Source organism: Ambystoma mexicanum, chromosome 6p (assembly GCF_040938575.1).
Source record: "Ambystoma mexicanum isolate Mex_15411 chromosome 6p, UKY_AmexF1_1, whole genome shotgun sequence".
NCBI lineage: Eukaryota > Metazoa > Chordata > Amphibia > Caudata > Ambystomatidae > Ambystoma > Ambystoma mexicanum.
Genome location: NC_090935.1, coordinates 417,561,225 through 417,579,955, shown reverse-complemented (window position 1 = coordinate 417,579,955; position 18,731 = coordinate 417,561,225). Strand labels below are relative to the sequence as shown.

The 18,731-nt window shown below is 47.1% G+C and overlaps 1 protein-coding gene across 4 annotated transcripts in view; it reads left to right on the top strand.

Annotated features, from left to right (window-relative positions):
- Positions 1 to 17,721, top strand: part of HMGCS1 (3-hydroxy-3-methylglutaryl-CoA synthase 1) — a 158,022-nt gene extending 140,301 nt beyond the window's left edge. For all 4 annotated transcript variants that reach the window (XM_069627229.1, XM_069627230.1, XM_069627228.1 and 1 more), the window contains one exon: positions 16,669 to 17,721. In XM_069627229.1, coding sequence (XP_069483330.1) covers positions 16,669 to 16,755 — 87 coding nt within the window. In that variant the 3' untranslated portion in view covers positions 16,756 to 17,721. The remainder of the gene's footprint in view (positions 1 to 16,668) is intronic.
- The last annotated feature ends 1,010 nt before the right edge of the window (positions 17,722 to 18,731 follow it).

The window sequence follows — 18,731 nt, the reverse complement described above, 5'->3', positions numbered from 1 at the left end:
ATCCTGGACCTTTTACACCCCTTTTCTTTTCCCGACAATCAGCACTTGATGTGCACTCCAGTTTCCCTCTGTTAGTGGCAGATTATTTGCGGTGCCAGGAGCCAAACGTTTATCCCGTTTAGACTGACTAGTGCCTTGTCTCTGACCCAGTTCCTGCCTAAAGAAACTCAAGGTGTTGGTCTTTTGGGGTTGCTGATGACTAGCATAAATTGTACCTCCAGCTGTCACAAAAGCTCCAGTTCATTGGTTTGCCCTTTTTGCACAGGACCTTCATCCTTGGAATCGGTCAGGACACTGCTTGTGACCATGATCCAGTGTTCAGTCGCTGTGTCCTGGAATCTCTAAATGTGTAGGCTGCCTGACTTTCTGCATACTATTGTTATTGCTAGGAGTACTCTCTGGGGCAATTGAAGCTTTTTTTTTTTTATTTTTTTTTATTTGATTCAACTGTTTTCACAGTTTTAACAAAGTTTGTTGTTCAGAGAGTTTGTGATCCCAAAGGAATTCTGATCTATTGCGCTTCTGTGTCCAGACAGGTGGAAATGTACTTGTCAGATTGGATCTTCTTTGTTCAGGTTTATGTTCTGAAAGAACTGGCCGACTGCGATTACTGATTTTACATTTCCACCTGACATCAGGATATTCCACCAATATTCCTCCTCCCCGCAACTGCTGTTTTTGGATAAGTGGCCCGTATGTATCATTCTTTTGGCCGCTAGTCCCGGGCATGACAGCAGCAGATGCCTCAAGGTTTCTATTGTTTCGGGTTTGGTGCAGAATCTGCAAAGGTTATTAGCAGCAGAGCCTCTGATGAATAGGATTTCTTTCGTGTGTAAGAGATTCAGCCTGGCCCTTAGAAAGGTGTTTCTAATTTGCTTACTTGGACCTTGTAGTAAATAGCTCATGGGTTCATTTTGTTTTTGGTAATTGACTGGTAGGTCCGCGGCCAGTTTGTATTTAGCGGCCTCTTCCAACGTTTTGATCCAGTCCATTTGTTTAAATTTTTTTACTGTTTTAGCAGGGTTGCTTTCTAATTCTTCCCATGAGCTTCCAATTTCCTCAAGGGTTTCTGTGTTTCTTTGCTCCCAAGAGGCTAGGATGTTGTTCTCTCCGGTTTTGAGTTCTTCCTTTATAAACTTGAAGATCTTCACAGAGGATAGTCTGATTTTCCGGTTCAGCATTAAGATGTTTAGCTTGACACTTCATTTTAAAGAGATGACGTTGATTTCTCTGCGAATAGATGCCATCGGAGTGGAATTTGGGAGCATTAGAATTTTCCTCCAAAATAAGCCTTCTAGCTTCTGCCAGGTCCGTTCTGGAATCATGGGCATCGCTTCTGCACCATAGGTAATAGCGGGTACCGCTTTCGCTGTATAGAAGTTCAGCACTGGTTTCAGTGAGAATTTTCCGTATTTTTTGTCCATGAGTCGAGCTTGTGTTATCATAATTTTGGTCTTGGCAATCAAGGATTCCTGCATGGGGGTTTCAAAGCGATTTGCGCTTATCGTGACTCCCAGGTATCGGAATGATTTTACTTTCTCCAGTTTCTCTCCAGCCAAGAACCATTTGGATTTTTCTTTTTGTGTAGTGGATTTTTCCAGAGTCATTATTTTTGTTTTTGATGAGTTTAGAATCAGATCGTTGGTCTCAAGATATTCTGCGAGCGAAGTAAGTTTGCGTTGTAGCCCTATGGCGGTTTGATCCAGTAATAAGATATCGTCGGCATAGAGTAGTCTGCCAACCATTTCCTCTCCAATTCTAGGCGGAAATGTTCTAATGGTGGGGTCCCAGTGTTGGTAGTCTCCAATGAACGCGTTGTACAGTGCGGGGGCCAGTGGGCAACCTTGTTTCACGCCTCTGTAAGTGTTGATCTCCTCTGAAAGTTGTCCTTTTCCATTGAGTCTGACCCTCATGGATGTTCCAGAGTACAACTCCATGATTGGGTTCAGGATTGATGTCGGGCAGTTCCCTGTCCTCAGTTTAGTCCATAGGCACTCTCTATTCACCGTGTCGAATGCGTGAGAGAGGTCTATGAACGCCAGGTGTATCTTTGGTCGTCCCTCTAGCACCTTGGCTTTCAATACACTGAGTAACATTATGTTAGCCAGTGTTCCGATATTTTTTACAAAACCTGTCTGAAAGTCATTGTGTAATTCGGAAGTGGCTGCCCAGTTCTTAAATTTGTCTAGAAGAAAGGCTCCAAACAATTTCCCAATGGTGTCCAATAAGGCTATTGGGCGGTAATTTGCTGGGTTGCCTTTATCGCCTTTCTTGAAAATTGGGACCACGTTTGCCAATTTCCAAGATTTCGGGATGGATTGGGTGTCCGCGCATTGTTGGAATATTCGGGCTATGAGTCCGCCCCATACTTCGGTGTTCGTTTTGAGATCCATGTTAGAGATTCCGTCGGGTCCAGGTGCCCTTGAGTTGTTCAGTTTCCTTATTTTTTCGCAGATTTCCTTTTCATCCATTTCAATGTCCCATCGATTTTTTTGGGGCCTTATTATTTCTTGGGTGTTGCCCTTTGGTAAGGCGAACATATCCGAGAAGAATGATCTCCAGTGATTCTCTCCAATTGAGTTAGCTAGGTCCTCATTTGGGTTGTTTCCTTTTGGGTTGATCAAGGCCCAGAAAGTTTTAGATTGTTTCCCACTTAGGGTCTTTAGCATAGTCTCAGAGTCTTTCTGGTACAAAATGGCACGGTGCGATTTAAGCCAGTTTTTGTAAGACTTTTTTGCAGATATTGCTGCCTCCTCTGTTTGTTTTGAGGGGCAAGATTTCGCTTTGCGTAAGATTCTTCTCATTTCCCTTCTTTTCTCCACCAGTGGCTTATTGTATATATGATTTGGCTTTTTTACTGAAGATTGAGCTTTCCTTTGTTGTTGGTATGGGATCAACAGGGGATAATAGTCAGGTGGATTTGCTTCCCCTGGCTCCGCAGTAGTTCTTTCGAAGGTCCTTGTAATGGTTCTTATTGCTTCATCAGAGAGTCTTAGTCTGGTCCCTGCACCATTAGTAAGAATTGAGGTAGTCATTTCCTGTCGGTTTGCCTCCGATTTCCTTTCTGGGGCTGACCATGAGGCCGTCAGGAGGTTGTGATCACTGTTTTGAGTTCTTATAACTTCATATGCAGATATCATTGCGAGCAAATTTCTGGATACATATATGTGATCCAGAAAGGCATTACGTGAGCCTTGTTCCCAAGTTGGAATATGATTTAGTGTGGTCGAGATCAGATAATGGAGGTTATGGAGATCTAGTGCATCCATGAGCAGTTCCCATCCTTTGCCTCTCAGGTCAGATTCTCGAGTTGTCGAAGAGACGGTAGAAGCCAATGCGGAGTGTGAATCGCAATTCGATGTGGTTAGGCCAATGTTAGGTAATGTTAAATTTAAATCTCCGCATACTATGATGTGGTCAATTATCATCGTATTAAGGCATGTCTCTATCGTTTGGCCGATGATTTCAAGAAAGGCTGTTTCTTTCACAACTTTTGGGTTCCAGTATGTGTTTATCACTAGGTAAGATGTTGGTTTGTTCCTATTCTCCCATTCTCCGGGTTTCTGTTCTGATACCAAGGAAGCCAGAATTGACGTGTTAGATAGTATTGTTTGTTTGAGTTGTAGGCCACTACAGATTCTGACTGCTGTCAAGAGGCCTGAGGAGGGCCTGCCCAACGCTCCTTGTGTGGCTGGGGAGAAGTCGATTTCGAAGCCATCTATTGTTGGCTTCCTGAGGAGCCAAGTCTCCTGTAAACAAAGAAGGTCGAAGGTCCCCAGTTGTACATCTGAGTTGAGTGTCAAGTGAACGAATCCTCTTGTGTTCCACGACCCCATTTTAAGTTTGTTTACGATCTGGTGAGGGTTGCCGGATTCATCCTTGACTCCCGTCGTGTACACTTGTTGCTATCTTCTTGTTTTTGTGAAGGGTCTTTCCGGCGTCCAGGACCATCTTTTTTTTTTTCCAGGTCTTGACGATATAGCCGTGAATGGATATGTTGGTCGCTTGACCTGTTTCTGGAATAGGCTGGGTCCTTTGATGACTTCCAGTTCTGCGGGGGTCCCTTGGGGGCTCGATCTGAGACCGTATTGCTCTGTTTTTCGTTGTGTTTGCTCCTGGTGCTACTCAGGGCACTTTTGTGCCATTGTTGGGTGTTAGTTGGGGTAAACTGTGGTTCCCATCTGTCTCTATAAATGAGGGTTCTTCTCGTCTTAGATGCCCTCCCATGCTGTTTACTAAGTGGGCTCAGTTCTTCATGGTCCCCTATTCTGATTTCCTCGAGGTTATTATAGGGTCTATAATGTGAGACCCGGTGTCGTGGGGGTACGTCTTGAGAAGCATCAGATGTGTTGCTTTCACTCCTAAGTAAAGTTTTTGTTCCTGGGTGAGAGTTGCGAGAAGCATAGCGAGAGGCTCGTTCTCTTGAGGGGGAGACTGACTTGTGTTGAGGCATGCGGTCTCTGGTGGTTGTAAGGTCTCTATCCTTTAATCCTCTCTGCGTATTACTGGGGATCTCAATGTCACTGTGTAGTTCTTCCAGATAGTAGCCAAGTTCTTTGAGGGCTCTGCCCTCCTTCTTGAGTTTGAGTCTCGTGCTAGCAGAAGATATGTGGATGTACACACTGTCTATGCTGTAAGGGCCCGAGAATTCGATGACGTCTAGGCAGTCTGATGTTACTGATCTGAGAGCCGGGACTTGATAAAATAGGTCCAGTATGGCGGTTCTGTTTAGAACCCGGTTGTGCTTTGCTTTGCAATTCGGCTGCAAGAAGAAGGAACGCGTTGCCGTTGTTCTGTTATTTCTCATTAAACCGTAGCGTTTCCATTCTCTCTCGCGGATATTCAGTGGAGTCCTCCTAGTGCTTTCCCTTTTTTGGCTGCGTTCTCTGGAGTCTCTTTTTTGTTTCAAATGCACTCTAGTTTTCCACCTATTGGGAGTGGACTTGTGTTTCACTGTGGTGTCTTCCTCCCGTTTTTTGGAGCTCTGTTTTAGTTTGGTCCCAGCCAAAGACGCGTCTTCCCCCCTGTGTGGTGCTGGGGGTTTAGACTCCCACTGTCTGATTTTTTTTGGAGGTGTGTCTTTATCCTGACTTCGTTTAAAAGACACTGTTTTTCTTTTGGCTCCCCGATTGTTGTCTAGGTTTGGATCTTTACCCTGCCAAAGCGACACAAGTTTCAGAGCGTCTTCCATTAGGTCGCTTTCAGTGGAAGTGGGAGATATGTTGATGTTTTGGCTGTCACTGTTTTGCTGGCTGGATTTTGAGGTCAGTGGTTTAGTGCAGATTTTGATGTACTTTCTGTCTGACGATGGAGAGAATTTATTCGAGATCTGAGATTTGACCGTGGCCGATTTAGGAAGCACAGGTGGACCACTTTTTACTTTTTTTGTTGGAGCCGAAAGCGTGGGTGGGTCTTCCGAGAAAGCTCTCAGATCTTGTTCTTTCTCGTTAACGATGCAACCATTGGTTTTTTCTATTATGCTCTTACTCGATTGAAGTTTGGGGAATTTGAGAGTACTTTGGTTTCCATTGGTGTGGCCCTCCTGTGCTTTCTTTGTTGGCTCGAGATTAAGACTTAGGAGGGGTGTTTTTATGCTCCATTTGCCCGGGGCCGTCGGCGCTGCTGAGGTAATTACGTGATCCTCCAGGCTGGAGTTGGCAATTGTTTTGCCAGTGCCTGCTTTGAAGTGGAATGTTTTCTCCGGCAAGAAGTCAGTCTTAGACTGCACTGCTTTCGTTTCTCGGTGATGTTGGTCCTTTGTTTGAGTGCAGGCGTGTTTTACAGTCTTCCTATTTTCAATTTTTGAGGTGATGAATCCCTCTAAAAACGTGAGTTTAGTTTGGGTCAGTACCGCCAGTGATGCTTGGTCCTTTACAGAGTCATTCAATGATTCGTATAGTTTTGTAAATGGAGCTAGGGCTATGGTGATAGCTGACATTATCGTCATTAAGTCTGGTTTTTTGTTTGGAGTTTCTTTTATTGAGTTACTCACAGTATCACTTTGTCTCCTGTTCATTGGCTGTGGGCTGGACGTACATGGCTTAGAAATTTGAGTTTCCGATTGTCGCCTAGTCATAGGCGTTTTGAGCGTTGTCAAGTGTTCTGGATGAACTGTGGCTTGTATTTGCTTACATGGCAAGGGTTGCGTTGTGGGTCTCGTTAAGTTAGAGTTGGTTGGCTCTGAATTCCTGAGAGATGGACCGAGCCTGTCTGATTTTCCCACAGAGGGTGTGTCTTCTGCCCCCCCCCCCATGTGAGGGGTTTTCTTTGGGCAAATTTGCCTTGTTGGAGTTGTGTAATGGGGCAGAGGACTGTGCAGAAGGCTCTGTTGATGTGAGTTCCGTGGACTTAGCTGGCGGTTTCCCAAAATGCCATCTTTTGTTGGTAAGCGGCTGAGGACTCGAGGTATTGGGGTTCGGGTTATGTGCGTTGAAAGTAAGTCTCAGTGGAATAGCGGGAGAGTTGAAATGAACTGATTCCTCTAGGGACCCCTCCAGAAGCTCTGCGTCTGATATCTCACTTTTCTCATTCTGATTTCTTTTTCCTTGTTTACTAAAAAATGTGTCCAGGGTACCCACCAAGGGCTTCGGGGCCTCTTTGCTCCGCTTGGTGGGAGCCAACTGCTGGTAATTCTTTGTAGTCTTGGGCATAAGGGGGTTTATTTTATTTGTAATTCCTGAGGTGAGACTTTCTTCCCTTTCCGGCACTTGTTTGTTCTCCTTTGGGATTGGGTCTTTGAGCGGCTTTCTGGCGATAGTTAGTGGAGGGGCCTCCTCAGGGAACTCCGTTGGCGCTGTCTTTGAGATATCTGGAAAAAGCGCTGAGTTTTGATTTGACATGGGTTCATTTTCTGAATCCTCTATTAATGAACAAGAACAGTCGTCTGACCAGGCTGTTTCCAATTTTCCCAAGCTGGAGGGAGGGCTGACTAAGTCTTCTCTTGCTATTATAGGATGGATCTCCAGGTCGATTTTGATTTTATTGGGCCCGTCGTAAGGTGCGTTTTTATTGAGCACGTTTTTGGGGTCCGATCTCTTGTCGGTCTCAGGTGTAGGGGAGAGCTCACAGTTCTTGGGTGAATCTGATAGCGCCGCTAGAACTAACACAGCGCATCCTCCCTCGCATCTCGGGCTCTGAGCTCCCAAGCTCACTCCTGTAGGACCTGACCGTGCCTGGGGGCTCTCGCCCACTGCCCCTTCGCTGGTGTCTCCTGGGTCAAAGTGACTGCCTGTGGGGCTGTACGCCACGCCTGGAGAAACTTCGTACTCTGCAGCTGTCTCTTTGGGAAGAGCCTCGCCTTCAAGGCTTTCCGGCAGCGGGGAGATCTGGACACGTCTCACCGGAGAAGCCAGCAAGCCCGCCCCTGCGACGATCGATGGAGGTCGATCCGGCACGTCCGGGCCAGTGGGTAAGTGCGGGTCGGGCTTTGTAGGAGGGCGGTCTACTCTGCCTTCCCTTTTGCCAGACGTTGCAGTTGGAGATCGAGCCGACGCTCCCAAACCTTCCGTCGTTATTGTGGCATCCTGCTGCGGCTGGATTGTCTCCGCGGTTTCCTTGCCCCGCTCGTTGTCTTCTGTCGGTCTAGCTGGGCCAGCATCCAGGCCGTTAAAAGGCGAGCTGTGCGCTGGTGCTGTAAAGTTCGCGCCCTTTCCAGCTCGGTTTAGCTCCTCCGTGCTTCGCACTCGAGTCGCTAGTTCCCGTCCCTTCGAGGCTTGTGGGAGGGCCATACGAGAGTTGGGGGCAGCATCCCGTGACCCCCCCTGTTCCTCAAGGCCTGACAGACAGGCGAACGCTTCCAGACCCCCCCGGAGTTGAGGGACGGCCCCGGGCGGCCTTTCATTCTCCGTCCGGGCAGCCCTCAGCGGCGCCGTCGCTGTGTGACGAGCCGGCCTTTCCGAGTGGGATTCTGCTGCTTGCCGGTGCGCCTGCGGAGAGGCAGGCAAGCTGAGGGCCTCCGACTTGGGGTCCTCGATTGCCCTCCCCAATGACCCTCGAATTCCTTGACTTTGTAGGTTTGTCAAGGGTTCAGGCTTCTGTTGGGGGGGGATAGACGGCCGCGCGTCTTGTGTTTTCTTGCTTCTTGGGAAGTGTTTATGAGGGCTACAGTGCTCAAGCCCGCTGTCTTCACTGCGGGTTCTCTGGCTCCTTAGCCAGTGTGTATCTAATTCTGATACGTGTACCGCTCGCTTCATCTTGTCAGGGCGTCGGAGCCCTAGCGGTCCTGGCTCGGACTGCCACGGACTGCCTTGACTCTGCAGCCTCGACTCCGCGGCCCGCTCCGCGGTAGGGTTGATGTCTTGTAGACACGCCTTGCTGTAGCAGCAACTGTGAAGAGACTGCCACGGACTGCCTTGACTCTGCAGCCTCGACTCCGCTGAAGCTTTAGCAGTTGGTTTACAGAGTAAGGTAAGGAAATGGACTAGATTTGGCCTGGTGGCTCCTAACTGCATTATTCTCAGATGCCTTATGGTTCCTGGACACACATCTCCATAAACCTGGATTAACTGAAGATCACACACAAGACCATGACTGGGTTTATCCTCCTTCGCTCTGCACAGTAGCATATTCTGCTTCCGTCTTCATAGCACCATTGCAAGCTCTCCTGTGGGAAGTTATGTCAGGTGTGCACTGACCATACACTTCAGTGGTCCTGATCCCACCCGGGAGGAGGGTTGGAAATTGGGGGCTGAAGTATTTTTACCCCTTCCATAAATGCCTTAATTACTGAGATTTTCCACCACGAAACCTTCTTCTGGGACGTGGTGTATGCTGAAAGCGCAGTTAAGTGGACTTTTAGGGAATTGAAAACTGGAATTGAAAACCGGGTTTGAATCTAACAGGGAGTTAGGGACAGGACACTATGTTGGTGTGCAATTCAATAGGATTGATGCTTTTGCCATTATACCAGATGACAAAGGGCTTCCATTTGCTGGAATAGCAATTTCTGGCTTCCGTGCTTCCCTGAGTATGTCCATACATTTTTGAGGGAGTTGGAGGTGCCCGAACTCTGACCTCAGGAGCCAGGCTGCGAAGTAGAGAGTTTGATGGCATGGATGCAGTGTTTCCCCCTGGTCTTGCAATAGCATGTTGTAAGGGCATGGCGGCTTCCTGGGAGGGGAGACTAACATTGCCATGAGATGGGAGAGTCAAGATTGGTGGGCCCACATCGGGGCCTCCAGAATCATCCTGACTGGCTCTTGGTGCATCTTGTGCACTATCCTGTTAAGTAGGGGAATCGGGGGGGGTGTTAGGCAAAGCTTGTATGCAGTACCCTTTGGGACCACTACACACAACTAGGACTACAGGTGTAAGCAAAACCAACCTTTGGTATAAGTCTGTACCACACAGTTAACCGGTTCTGGAACATTTAAGCTACTTTGAAGGAGGAGCAAAATGGCATTCAGAGCGTTTTAAGTAGGAGCAAAAAGGCATAAGTTGATAAAACGAATATTAGTTACTTTAAAACAGTGCAAATAGTTTGAGTTCACCAGAGGAGTTGATTTAATGCAATAGGTAGGCCAAAGTCAATGGTGTAGAGTCTTGTATAGGTAAACAGTTCTGGTATTTAAACGGAAAAGTCTTTGCCACGGTTCTCAGAAGTAGTTCACGGAAGAAAGTTTCATATGTCGGGTCACAAGTTGACTAGGCCTACAAGTTGCCAAAGTTCCACAAACTTTCGCAGTGAGAGGCAAGTTCTCTATTGGGTTTTCACAGTACCTTATATTGAAGAGAAAGATGCAGCTGAAGACTTCTGTTCCTGCAGATCTCGCTGTTCCTGAGCCTGAGTCGTGGGGACAAGAGGGAGGGCGTCGGGGAACTCCTGCACTGCACGGGGACTGCTTGCAAAGCTGGCAAATGGCAATTCTTCGATTCCAGTAGCTGTCTTCAAGCACACAAACTGGTGTCCTTCTCACTGGTTTATCCTAACCAGCTCTGAGAATGGTGTCCAGGTGGCTTACGAGTGGATTGGTCCTACCAACTCAAAGGAAGAAGTCGTCCTTGAAGGGGCTTCTCTGTCGAGATGAACGTGGCTATTCAGGCCTGCAGCAGGGCTCCACCAGGCAAACCAACGGTCCGGTAGTTGCAGCAGCCGTCCTCTTCCAGCTTGTCTTCGGTTCTTTCGTTTCAGTAGTCGACTCTGCCTTCCAAGCCCAGAGACTCGCCTTTTTAAACAGTTTTCTCCCTTTCATTCCAGCCTAGCTGCCACTCACCCAGCAGGGTGGCTGTCCTTGCTGGACAGTCAGCCAGCCAATCACGCCAGAGTGCATTTGGGTCTCCTAGGAGACTAAGAACAGAGAGTTTCGGGCACCTCCCTCACTTCCTGCCCACCCCAGACACTCTGACGCCAGAGGTGGTCTTCAGTCCTGAAGCCTGCCAAAGGCATAGAAACAAAGGGACCAAACACTAGAAGGACCTTTCCAAAAAGAAATGACGAAAAAAGACCGGGACCCGTTTAAACAAAGAAGGCTTAGGCATCATCTTGAAAAACATGGCTCCCACGATTTTTAGCTACCGGTGTTCGTGGTCGGGAAAAATCATGGTAGTTCATTGTAAAACCACTGCCACCAGCCATTTCCAGAGGAAAGCGTAGGAGGGGACTGCTACATGAGTTTCTAGACACCGGGGATACTAGGTAACCTCTCCAGCACTCTATAGGAAGATGGTGTGTGCTGGGTCTAGGAATTTAAAAGGACTAGTAAAGTCAATTTAACCTTACTTTCTCTGGGAAACAGTTTATCCCAGAGAAGGTGTTTAAACCTCGGGACAGCCTAAAAGGCTTCCCTGTGTCACTGCAATGAGGGTGCTGTGTGACAAACATGAAAAGATGATGCCTATGGAGTTATCTAAAACCACATAATCAAAGAACACAAGAGTAAAACACACATCAAAATACATGAGAGAGTGGGACAGAAAGGCTCACTCTCTCCAGGTAAAAAATCAAGTTCTCAAAATCCAGCAAAGTTGCTGGGGTTCTCTAAGGTGAAGGGAATTACAAATTTCCCTGACAATGATATCCAGAGACCTTTCCCCTTGGAGCGGTTCTGAGGGTATCTGGAGGTGTAATGTGGGCATTGTGCATTCTCCGGAGTTGCGAACAAGTCGGTCTCTGGGAAGCCCCAGTCTGCGAAGACGTTGAGAACAATGTCCTCGTGCAATCGCCATTCGTACTCTATGGGTAGTGGGAAGTCTCTGCTGAGTACGTCCGCCACAAGATTGAGTTCCCTTGGAACGTGTTGTGACAGGAGGTACATCTTGTGTTTGCCCATTTCCATATGTTCTGTGACAGTTTGGACAGCCCTGGAGAGTGAGTCCCCCCTTGTTTTAAGTAATACATGGCCATAGTACTGTCCGTGAGGACTAGAACTGTCTTCTTCTGGAGGTGTGTTTGGAATGCCTTCAAGGCCTTGAACACTGCTAGCAGTTCCAATAAGTTTGTGGTTGTATTCTACCGCTGGGGACCACATGCTGTGCGCTGTCTGAAGGAGGCGAGCCCCACCCCCCACCCTGTCAGAGATGCATCTGTGGTGAGAGTGGCTTCTTCTGCGGGGGTGGTGAAGGTTTTCCCTTGACCACCACTGCAGAGACTGAACGAGGGCCGCCGAGACAACCACTAGATCGTCCCATTGTCATCTGGCCGAACACCATTGGCTCGAGAGCCACACTTGCATATAGGGCACATGCGCAGACGTGCGCGTGGAACTAGGTAGATGCAGAAGGCCATCATCCCCAACAGTCGCATGGCTTTGCATAGTCACCTTTTGACTGGCTACATAGTGAGGGATCTGGAGCAGCATGTTTTGAACCCTCTCGTGGGAGGGAAAGACAGGGCTTTCTTTGGTCCGAATTAGAGCTCCCAGAATTTTTTTTGCTTGGGTCTAGACTGGACATTTTCTCGTTGATCGAGAACCCGAGGTTTAACAGATCTACCGTCTTCTGGGTATTTGATAGGCCTGTTCTGTACGAATCCCCTTTTGTTGAGGTAAGGGTAGATTGGTACGGACTGCCTGCGCAGGTGAGCAGTTACTACCGCCAGTACCTTTGCGAACCCCTGTGGAGCTGAGGCAATGCCGAAGGAAAGAACCTTAAACCAGTAGTGGGTGTCCTCTATCATGAACCTGAGGTACTTTCTGTGCGCTGGCAACATTGAAATATGAAAGTATGCATCTTTCATATCCAATGTGGCCATGTAATCCCCCTGCACCAGCAAGGAAGTACACAGAATAAATACCCTTGTTTACCTGGTGAATGGGGACGACTTCAACGGTGCCCTTTTCCAAAAGGATCTGCACCTCTTCCAGCAGGATTTGCAGGTGTGCTGGTGACAGGTGTCTGCTCCTTGGCGGGTGATATCGAGGTGGCCGGTGGAACTCTATGCAATAACCGTGGGTGACGGTCTTGAGCATCCACTGGTCTGATGTGACCGGAAAGTCACTTTGATGTAGAGGCCGGGGAGCCTCTTGCAGCAGAGGTTCTGATTTCTGCCTCTACCTTTGCATCTGCGCTGCCCTCTTTGCTGATACTGGCTGTTGCCAGATGAACCTGGGCCTCCGGGGTGCCTCCAGTGCCATATTGCCCATGGGGAGATCGGCAGAAGGACTGACCTCGAAAGGAACAACGAGAGTTTGAACCTCCCCGCTGTTGGAAAGGCTTGGAAGTAATCTGGTTGAGTGATTTCAGCGCCTCATGTTCATTCCCCTCCCCCCCCCCCCCCTCTGTCTCCAAGGCGTCATCGACATTCTTACCAAATAAGTTTGACTCCTCTATGGGGTTTTTTTTTATCAAGGGGACCAGAGTATCCAGCTTGAAGCCTGAATTCTTCAGCCAGGCTTGTCTCTTGAGGAGAGTCCCTTGTGCCAGAGCGTGTCCCGAAGTTTCAGCAACATCTACTGTTGTTTAAAATATTATGGGTCACCTGACTACCCTCAGACACGACCACCAGCAGGTGTGATCGCGTGGGTTCAGGGACCTCGTGGAGGACTTCTTGGAGCAGGCCCAATTGTACGTCTAGCGAGAAGGGTCATTTTATTCGCGATTCTGGTTGAATAGACCACAGATGTGGTAATACACTTGCCGAGGGCATAGTTTTTTGCAGCCCTTATCTGGGGGAGCCTACGCCCTGGACAGTGGCACCCCTGCCCTTTTTCTGGTGGTTATAACAACCAGAGAGTCCAGCGTGGCATGACCTCGAATATACATACAGTCAGATGGAGAGGGGCGAAGTTTCTCAACCCGAGGGTTGACAGCCCTTGTGAGGGAAGGAGACCATAAAGAAGGAGCAAGGCGTTTCTTGGAGTTGAGCAGAGGAATAGCCTGACTAGTGGGAGGTTTTTCTTTGGGAATGTCCTCAACGAAGTGCGAGTCATGGACAGCCTTCTGTGTAGCGATCTGAAAGTGATCTGTGGCTCTCTTAGGGTGGCATTAAATACCATTTGGTTATCTATTGGCGATGACTGCCTTTGTTGAGGTGAAGAAGGCCGGTCTAGACAAATAATGTCTGGGTCAGGAGTATGAGTGGGTGAGAGCCAAAGCCTCTGATCTGCTGGCTGATCTTGTTCGCAGTCTGGGTCCTGGTCAGCTGTATCCTGATCAAAAGGATTGTCCTCATATGTTTTTTCTTGTTCTGAATACTCAAATACCTCCTCATGATGGATTTGTGGCTGAATTGGAAGCGTCTGCAGCTTTGGTGGGATGGGGCAGGAGTTCTTCCTAGGTCTCTTGAGAGTAATGTATTTTTCTGAGAAGTCTATGAATTGGGACATCTTATCCATGTAATTCTCAAATCTCTGCCTAGTCCACAGTGCTGAAGCGTAGGGGTCTGGAGGAGGGAAGGGCTGCTCAGAATGGGGAGATGTACCTGATAAATCCATAGAGGGGGGCTTGGGGCCTTCAGAGTACTCCCCTCGATGAGACTGGGTACTTCTGGGCTGTACCGCTGCCGAAATAGCTGAAAGACTCTGGCGTATTTTCGGCAGCTGAATGCTGAGTTTCAATGCTCCTGAAGGCGTTGTCGCAGTTGCCGACTCCGCCGAAGCCTTAGGTGCGAGGGCACCCTTGGACGACGTGTTGGTAGCCGGGTGCTTTTTTAATGGCACGCCCTTGTGAGAGGAAAGCCCAGTCGCATGCAGAGAAGACGGTTGCGGGGAGGCCACCGGACCGTGTGGGTTCGGCAGGCACGTCGACATTTTCAGTGGGCCTGTTGTCGTTTGGCGCTTCTTCGACGTGTCCGTCGAGGAGGCCTTAGGGGTTGTTTGCCTTAGGTGGTGCGTGTGTGCTCTTGTCGCCGGTGTGTGAACTCCCCATAACAGTGCCGGTGGCCTGTCTGGTCCGGGAACAGGCCTCTAGGAACCAGAAGGTTCTGCCGAAAGGTCTATGGCTGCCAGGTCGGTGCCAGGACTGCAGCTGGAGTCCTCGTCATCCGAAGCGACAGCGCCAACGGGGGAACAACCTTCGGCCTGCGTTGCGTAGGACACCCACTGCATTGTCTGCCTATCCTTTAATTTCTTGGGATGAAAAGTTTGTAGGACTTACAAGAATGCTCGTGGTGATTACTAGGTAAACACCTATTGCAACAGCAATGGGCGTCCTTCCAGGGGAATTTTTCATTAAACGACAAACAAAATTTAAAGCGTGTCCTCTCCATAGCAGAGGTAGACGGCAGCCTGACCAAAGGGGGAAAGAGAAGGGAAAAGGAAATGCATTCTCGAAAAAGAATCAACCCAGGGCCCCACTCTCACCACTGTAAAGGCCTGGCCTGAGGGCCGAGGCCACGCAGTCCACCAATGCACCAGTTGCCAAACAGCAGTGGATGTCTTCGGCGTAGGAGTCCATGAAGTCGTCGAAAAGAAGTAGCGATGACTAGACGACCATCAGTCGTGAGACAAAGAAGTAATGAGCAATATCAACTCTTGCAATCTCTGCATAAGACAACCAACTAGTTGGGCGGAAAAAAACAATCTGAGGGACCTAGATGCGTGAGGGATTTTGAGTACACTACACGTCACGTTGGGGATAGTGTTAGTCATGCCCATGTCGACGTCCCCTTTCGATCTTCGAAAGAAAGATGCAATACTCTGTGATTACCACTAGATGTCGGACTCTGTGCACCAGAAATGCTATTACGGTGAGTAATGTAGGTCACATCCAGTCTGTCCATCTTTGCCGTTAGCTGTGGTTGTATAACATCACACGGTTACTGTGCCAAAATGTACAGATAGGACATCCACAAGGAAAACCTCCTGAAATGTCCCTGTATGATTCTAGAACAGTAAGAATTAGTCTTCCAAGACGTTTTTATTTAACGTTGACTTATTGTTACACACCCTGTCCTCCCTCAATCAGTACACAAGTATAAGCACACCGTTATTTACAAAATGATTAGGGATTACCCATAACTGAGAATTGTGGAAGATGCATTGAGAATTTAATCTGCCCTTTTTGATTTATACCCCGCTAAGGAAGTATACGATCTTATAGTGAAAAGCATGTTAATGTGCCAAAGGCTCATTTCTTGAGAAAAATGCTTTTGTTATAACTACGTTTTGCACCCAGTGGCAGGTGTAGTTTCCATCGAGTGGACATCTGTCATGGGTTACCCAAAGAAATAAGGGTGTTGTTAGGGCAGAATTTTTGCTGGGATACCTGCCCTAAGAGGTTTGCATCTATAGCTTAATATGGCTTAGTCAATCAACTTTGGCTAGTTTGATTATGTGCCTTTTTACCTGGTAGCAGCACCAGGAGATGTGCACGCTCACATCCCAGCCGCTCTGCAAATGAATACGGACATCCCAGTGATCTGAGAGATGGTGTACATAAATCTCTGGCTTCATGCACATCCTGAATTGTCCTTGCATGATATTCCCAAAGAGATCGGTCCTGTGTTATTTTTGACATTGATGACGAGAATTTGGTTGTACTAATGGTATATTCCTCACAGAGTCTGTTTATGGACTGCATGTCATTGATGTTCTCCTGTGTCCATTTTCAAATCCGATGTTCAGATTAATGTAGAAATTCTTTGTTTTCCTCATGTGTTGACCACTCAAATTATTGGGTGTCTCTATTAGTGTGATGTAGATATAGGACTGTGCTGAAACCGACAACTATTTAACCAAGCGTTTTTAAAGCCAAAAGCCAACCAATCCCCAAGGAATACATTTCAGCAGGGATACCCTCTGCAGTAAGCTGTACCAGATGGTAATGGCATGTCAAGTCCTTTAACGGCTTGCACTGCCATTGGCGTCTGATAGACCTGCAAGGGTATTCTAGCTATTGATACATGCCGCAGGCTGATGAGCCATAGGTTTTCTTGCATGAATAAAAACGATTCTGGGTGAAGGTCTTTAAATCAAAAAAATAAAATCTGTTCCAAGATGGCTGCCAAGGGAAATGGAAAAAGGTGCTTAACAAATTGGAGCTCCTTTTTTCCATTTCAAACATACTTATGATGCAGCTGCGGACCAGTGAGGAAAACGAAGCCCAGAAAGCTTTTTGGAGTTGGAAGGGGCAATGGTTAGCATGAGGTGCAGGAGGAAGCAGCCAGCTGCTTGTCCAGAATGCCAGCGTGTATCAGCAAATATTATTGAGCAATCTAATGTCCAAAGTACTCCTAGGGTGCTTATTAGAAATACAAATGGCAACTCTAATCTTATTTTCTCTTTCCCTCCCAAGCACATACCAAGCCCTGCCAAGAAAGTTCCGAGGCTCCCAACAACTTCAGGACAAGCAACAGTTGCCATTAGTAATGGAGAGCACTAATGAGCATCATCTGAAAATGACAGTGTTGAAGAAAGATTATTTTCCAGGTTCTTCTGTTTTTGCACTTTGTGACATTTCATAAAACTAGTCTCGCAAACCTTTTGCCGACATTAAACACTAAAGTATTTCGTTGCAATATATGTTGTAATACTCTGTGCCCAGTTGCAGCACCCATGTGTTATATACATGAAAAAGGGTTGCACATATGTTTTTCTGTAAATAATTATATTTTCAAATTGGGTGGCATTTTCGCAGTTCTTGAAATAATTGTGCCGTTACAGCATAATTCAACATGTTGTCAAGCAGTTGTGTCTTGTTGTACAAGACGTTTTTGGAAACGTTTTCCGAAACCTTTGGTCACCCTGAAGTTGCATCTTGTTAGCATATGCTAATTTGAATGCAGTATTTTTTTCTGCATTAATGTTGTTTGAACTCTTTCAAATTATATTTTAAAGAGGATAAGACATTGATGAGTAGAGTAGTTAGAATGAACATGGGGACCACTTAGAGGCTTAACCGTCACAGCATAGCGCTACACTTCGACTGAAAGCATTGCTAGCTTGTAAAAATGTAGGGCAGGTATAATAATTTAAAAATGAGTTTTAAAATGTTTTTGTTGAAAGACCATTAAGGTTTCTAAATATGAATGTAATGAGAATTTTCATTAATTGTATTTAGTAAGTAATTACATTTTGTTGTGTAATTTAATGCAGTGTTGTATATTTTTAAATGTCATTCCATGTAATTGATTCAAAACGTTTTTGTACAGTCTATTTCCTACATATGTAACTTTAAAGAGATGCTTATATGCAGGGCATGAATGAATCAAGGTTCTTATGGTGAGCTGCAATATAAAATACATTCTATTACACGAATGCTCTCAATGAAATACCTTGATGAGAATTTCCCTTGTTATAAGAAGGGAGACCTTTGTTCAAATAAAGCTCTCAAAAATATTTAAACCGATCCATGCTTTGCTTGCTTTTATTTTTCTGGCATCAAAACCGTATCTTGCCATACATTTTGGGCAAAATGATTTGAGGAGGCATTACTGACCTACAATTGTCATTGCTGCAATGTTTTATTAAGGACATATGTTTCAGCATGAAAGGTGGTGATGGTGAATCGAGGTTTCCAGGGGTATCCTTTAGTTTCACAGAGCCACTGTGTTTGTTCCAGCATGAATTATCAATATTAGCCTAACTCCCATGTTCAAATTATTTATTGTGTATTTATAATGTGGCTATACAGAAAAAGGTGTTTCAAGGTGCAAAAAGTCAGAAGGGGTGGGGGAAACGGATTAAAAAAGCGGTCCTACTAGGCCTTGTGTCATTCGGATAGTGCAAGTGCAGTAACAAGAAGTGTATGGGGAGGGGGTAGGGAGTGCCGGTCAGGGCAGAAGGGCCCATGGGTTATGTGAGTACCAAGAGGAGGCCAGGTGGACAAGTGCCAGGGAATGCAGAGAGTGCAGGGGAAGAGGTCCATATGCTAAGTGTGAGGGACGGGCTGGAAGGGTACAATGGGAAGCCGGCCCAGACAGGCTAGTGTGGGGGGGGGGGCAGAAGGGCAAGTGCAGGTTTGGGGCGGGGGGGTCATAAGGGGAGACCAAGTGCTGGAGTAGACTGGTTGAGGAGGGCCTGGTACCCTGCAAGATGCTGAAGGAACCAGGCAGCCAATCAAGAGGCCGAGGGGACATAAGCAGGGGAGGGGGAGGGAAGGAAGATAAAAGACAGGTCTTGAGAAGCTTCCGGGAACTTATGGATATCCGGCTCAAGTCTGAGAAGGGCAGGGAGGCCATTCCAGAGGGAGGCACCTGCGGAGAAGAGATCTAGCCCCCCCCCTACTCTGCTTGAAAAGCGTCTGATCTGCAGAGAGTTGGAACTAGAAGACTGAAGGGCTGTACCAGGGAGATATTTAGGAATTGTACATACGATCGGACTGAAAAAAAGGTCTGACTGTACAAAAAGTCAGAAAAT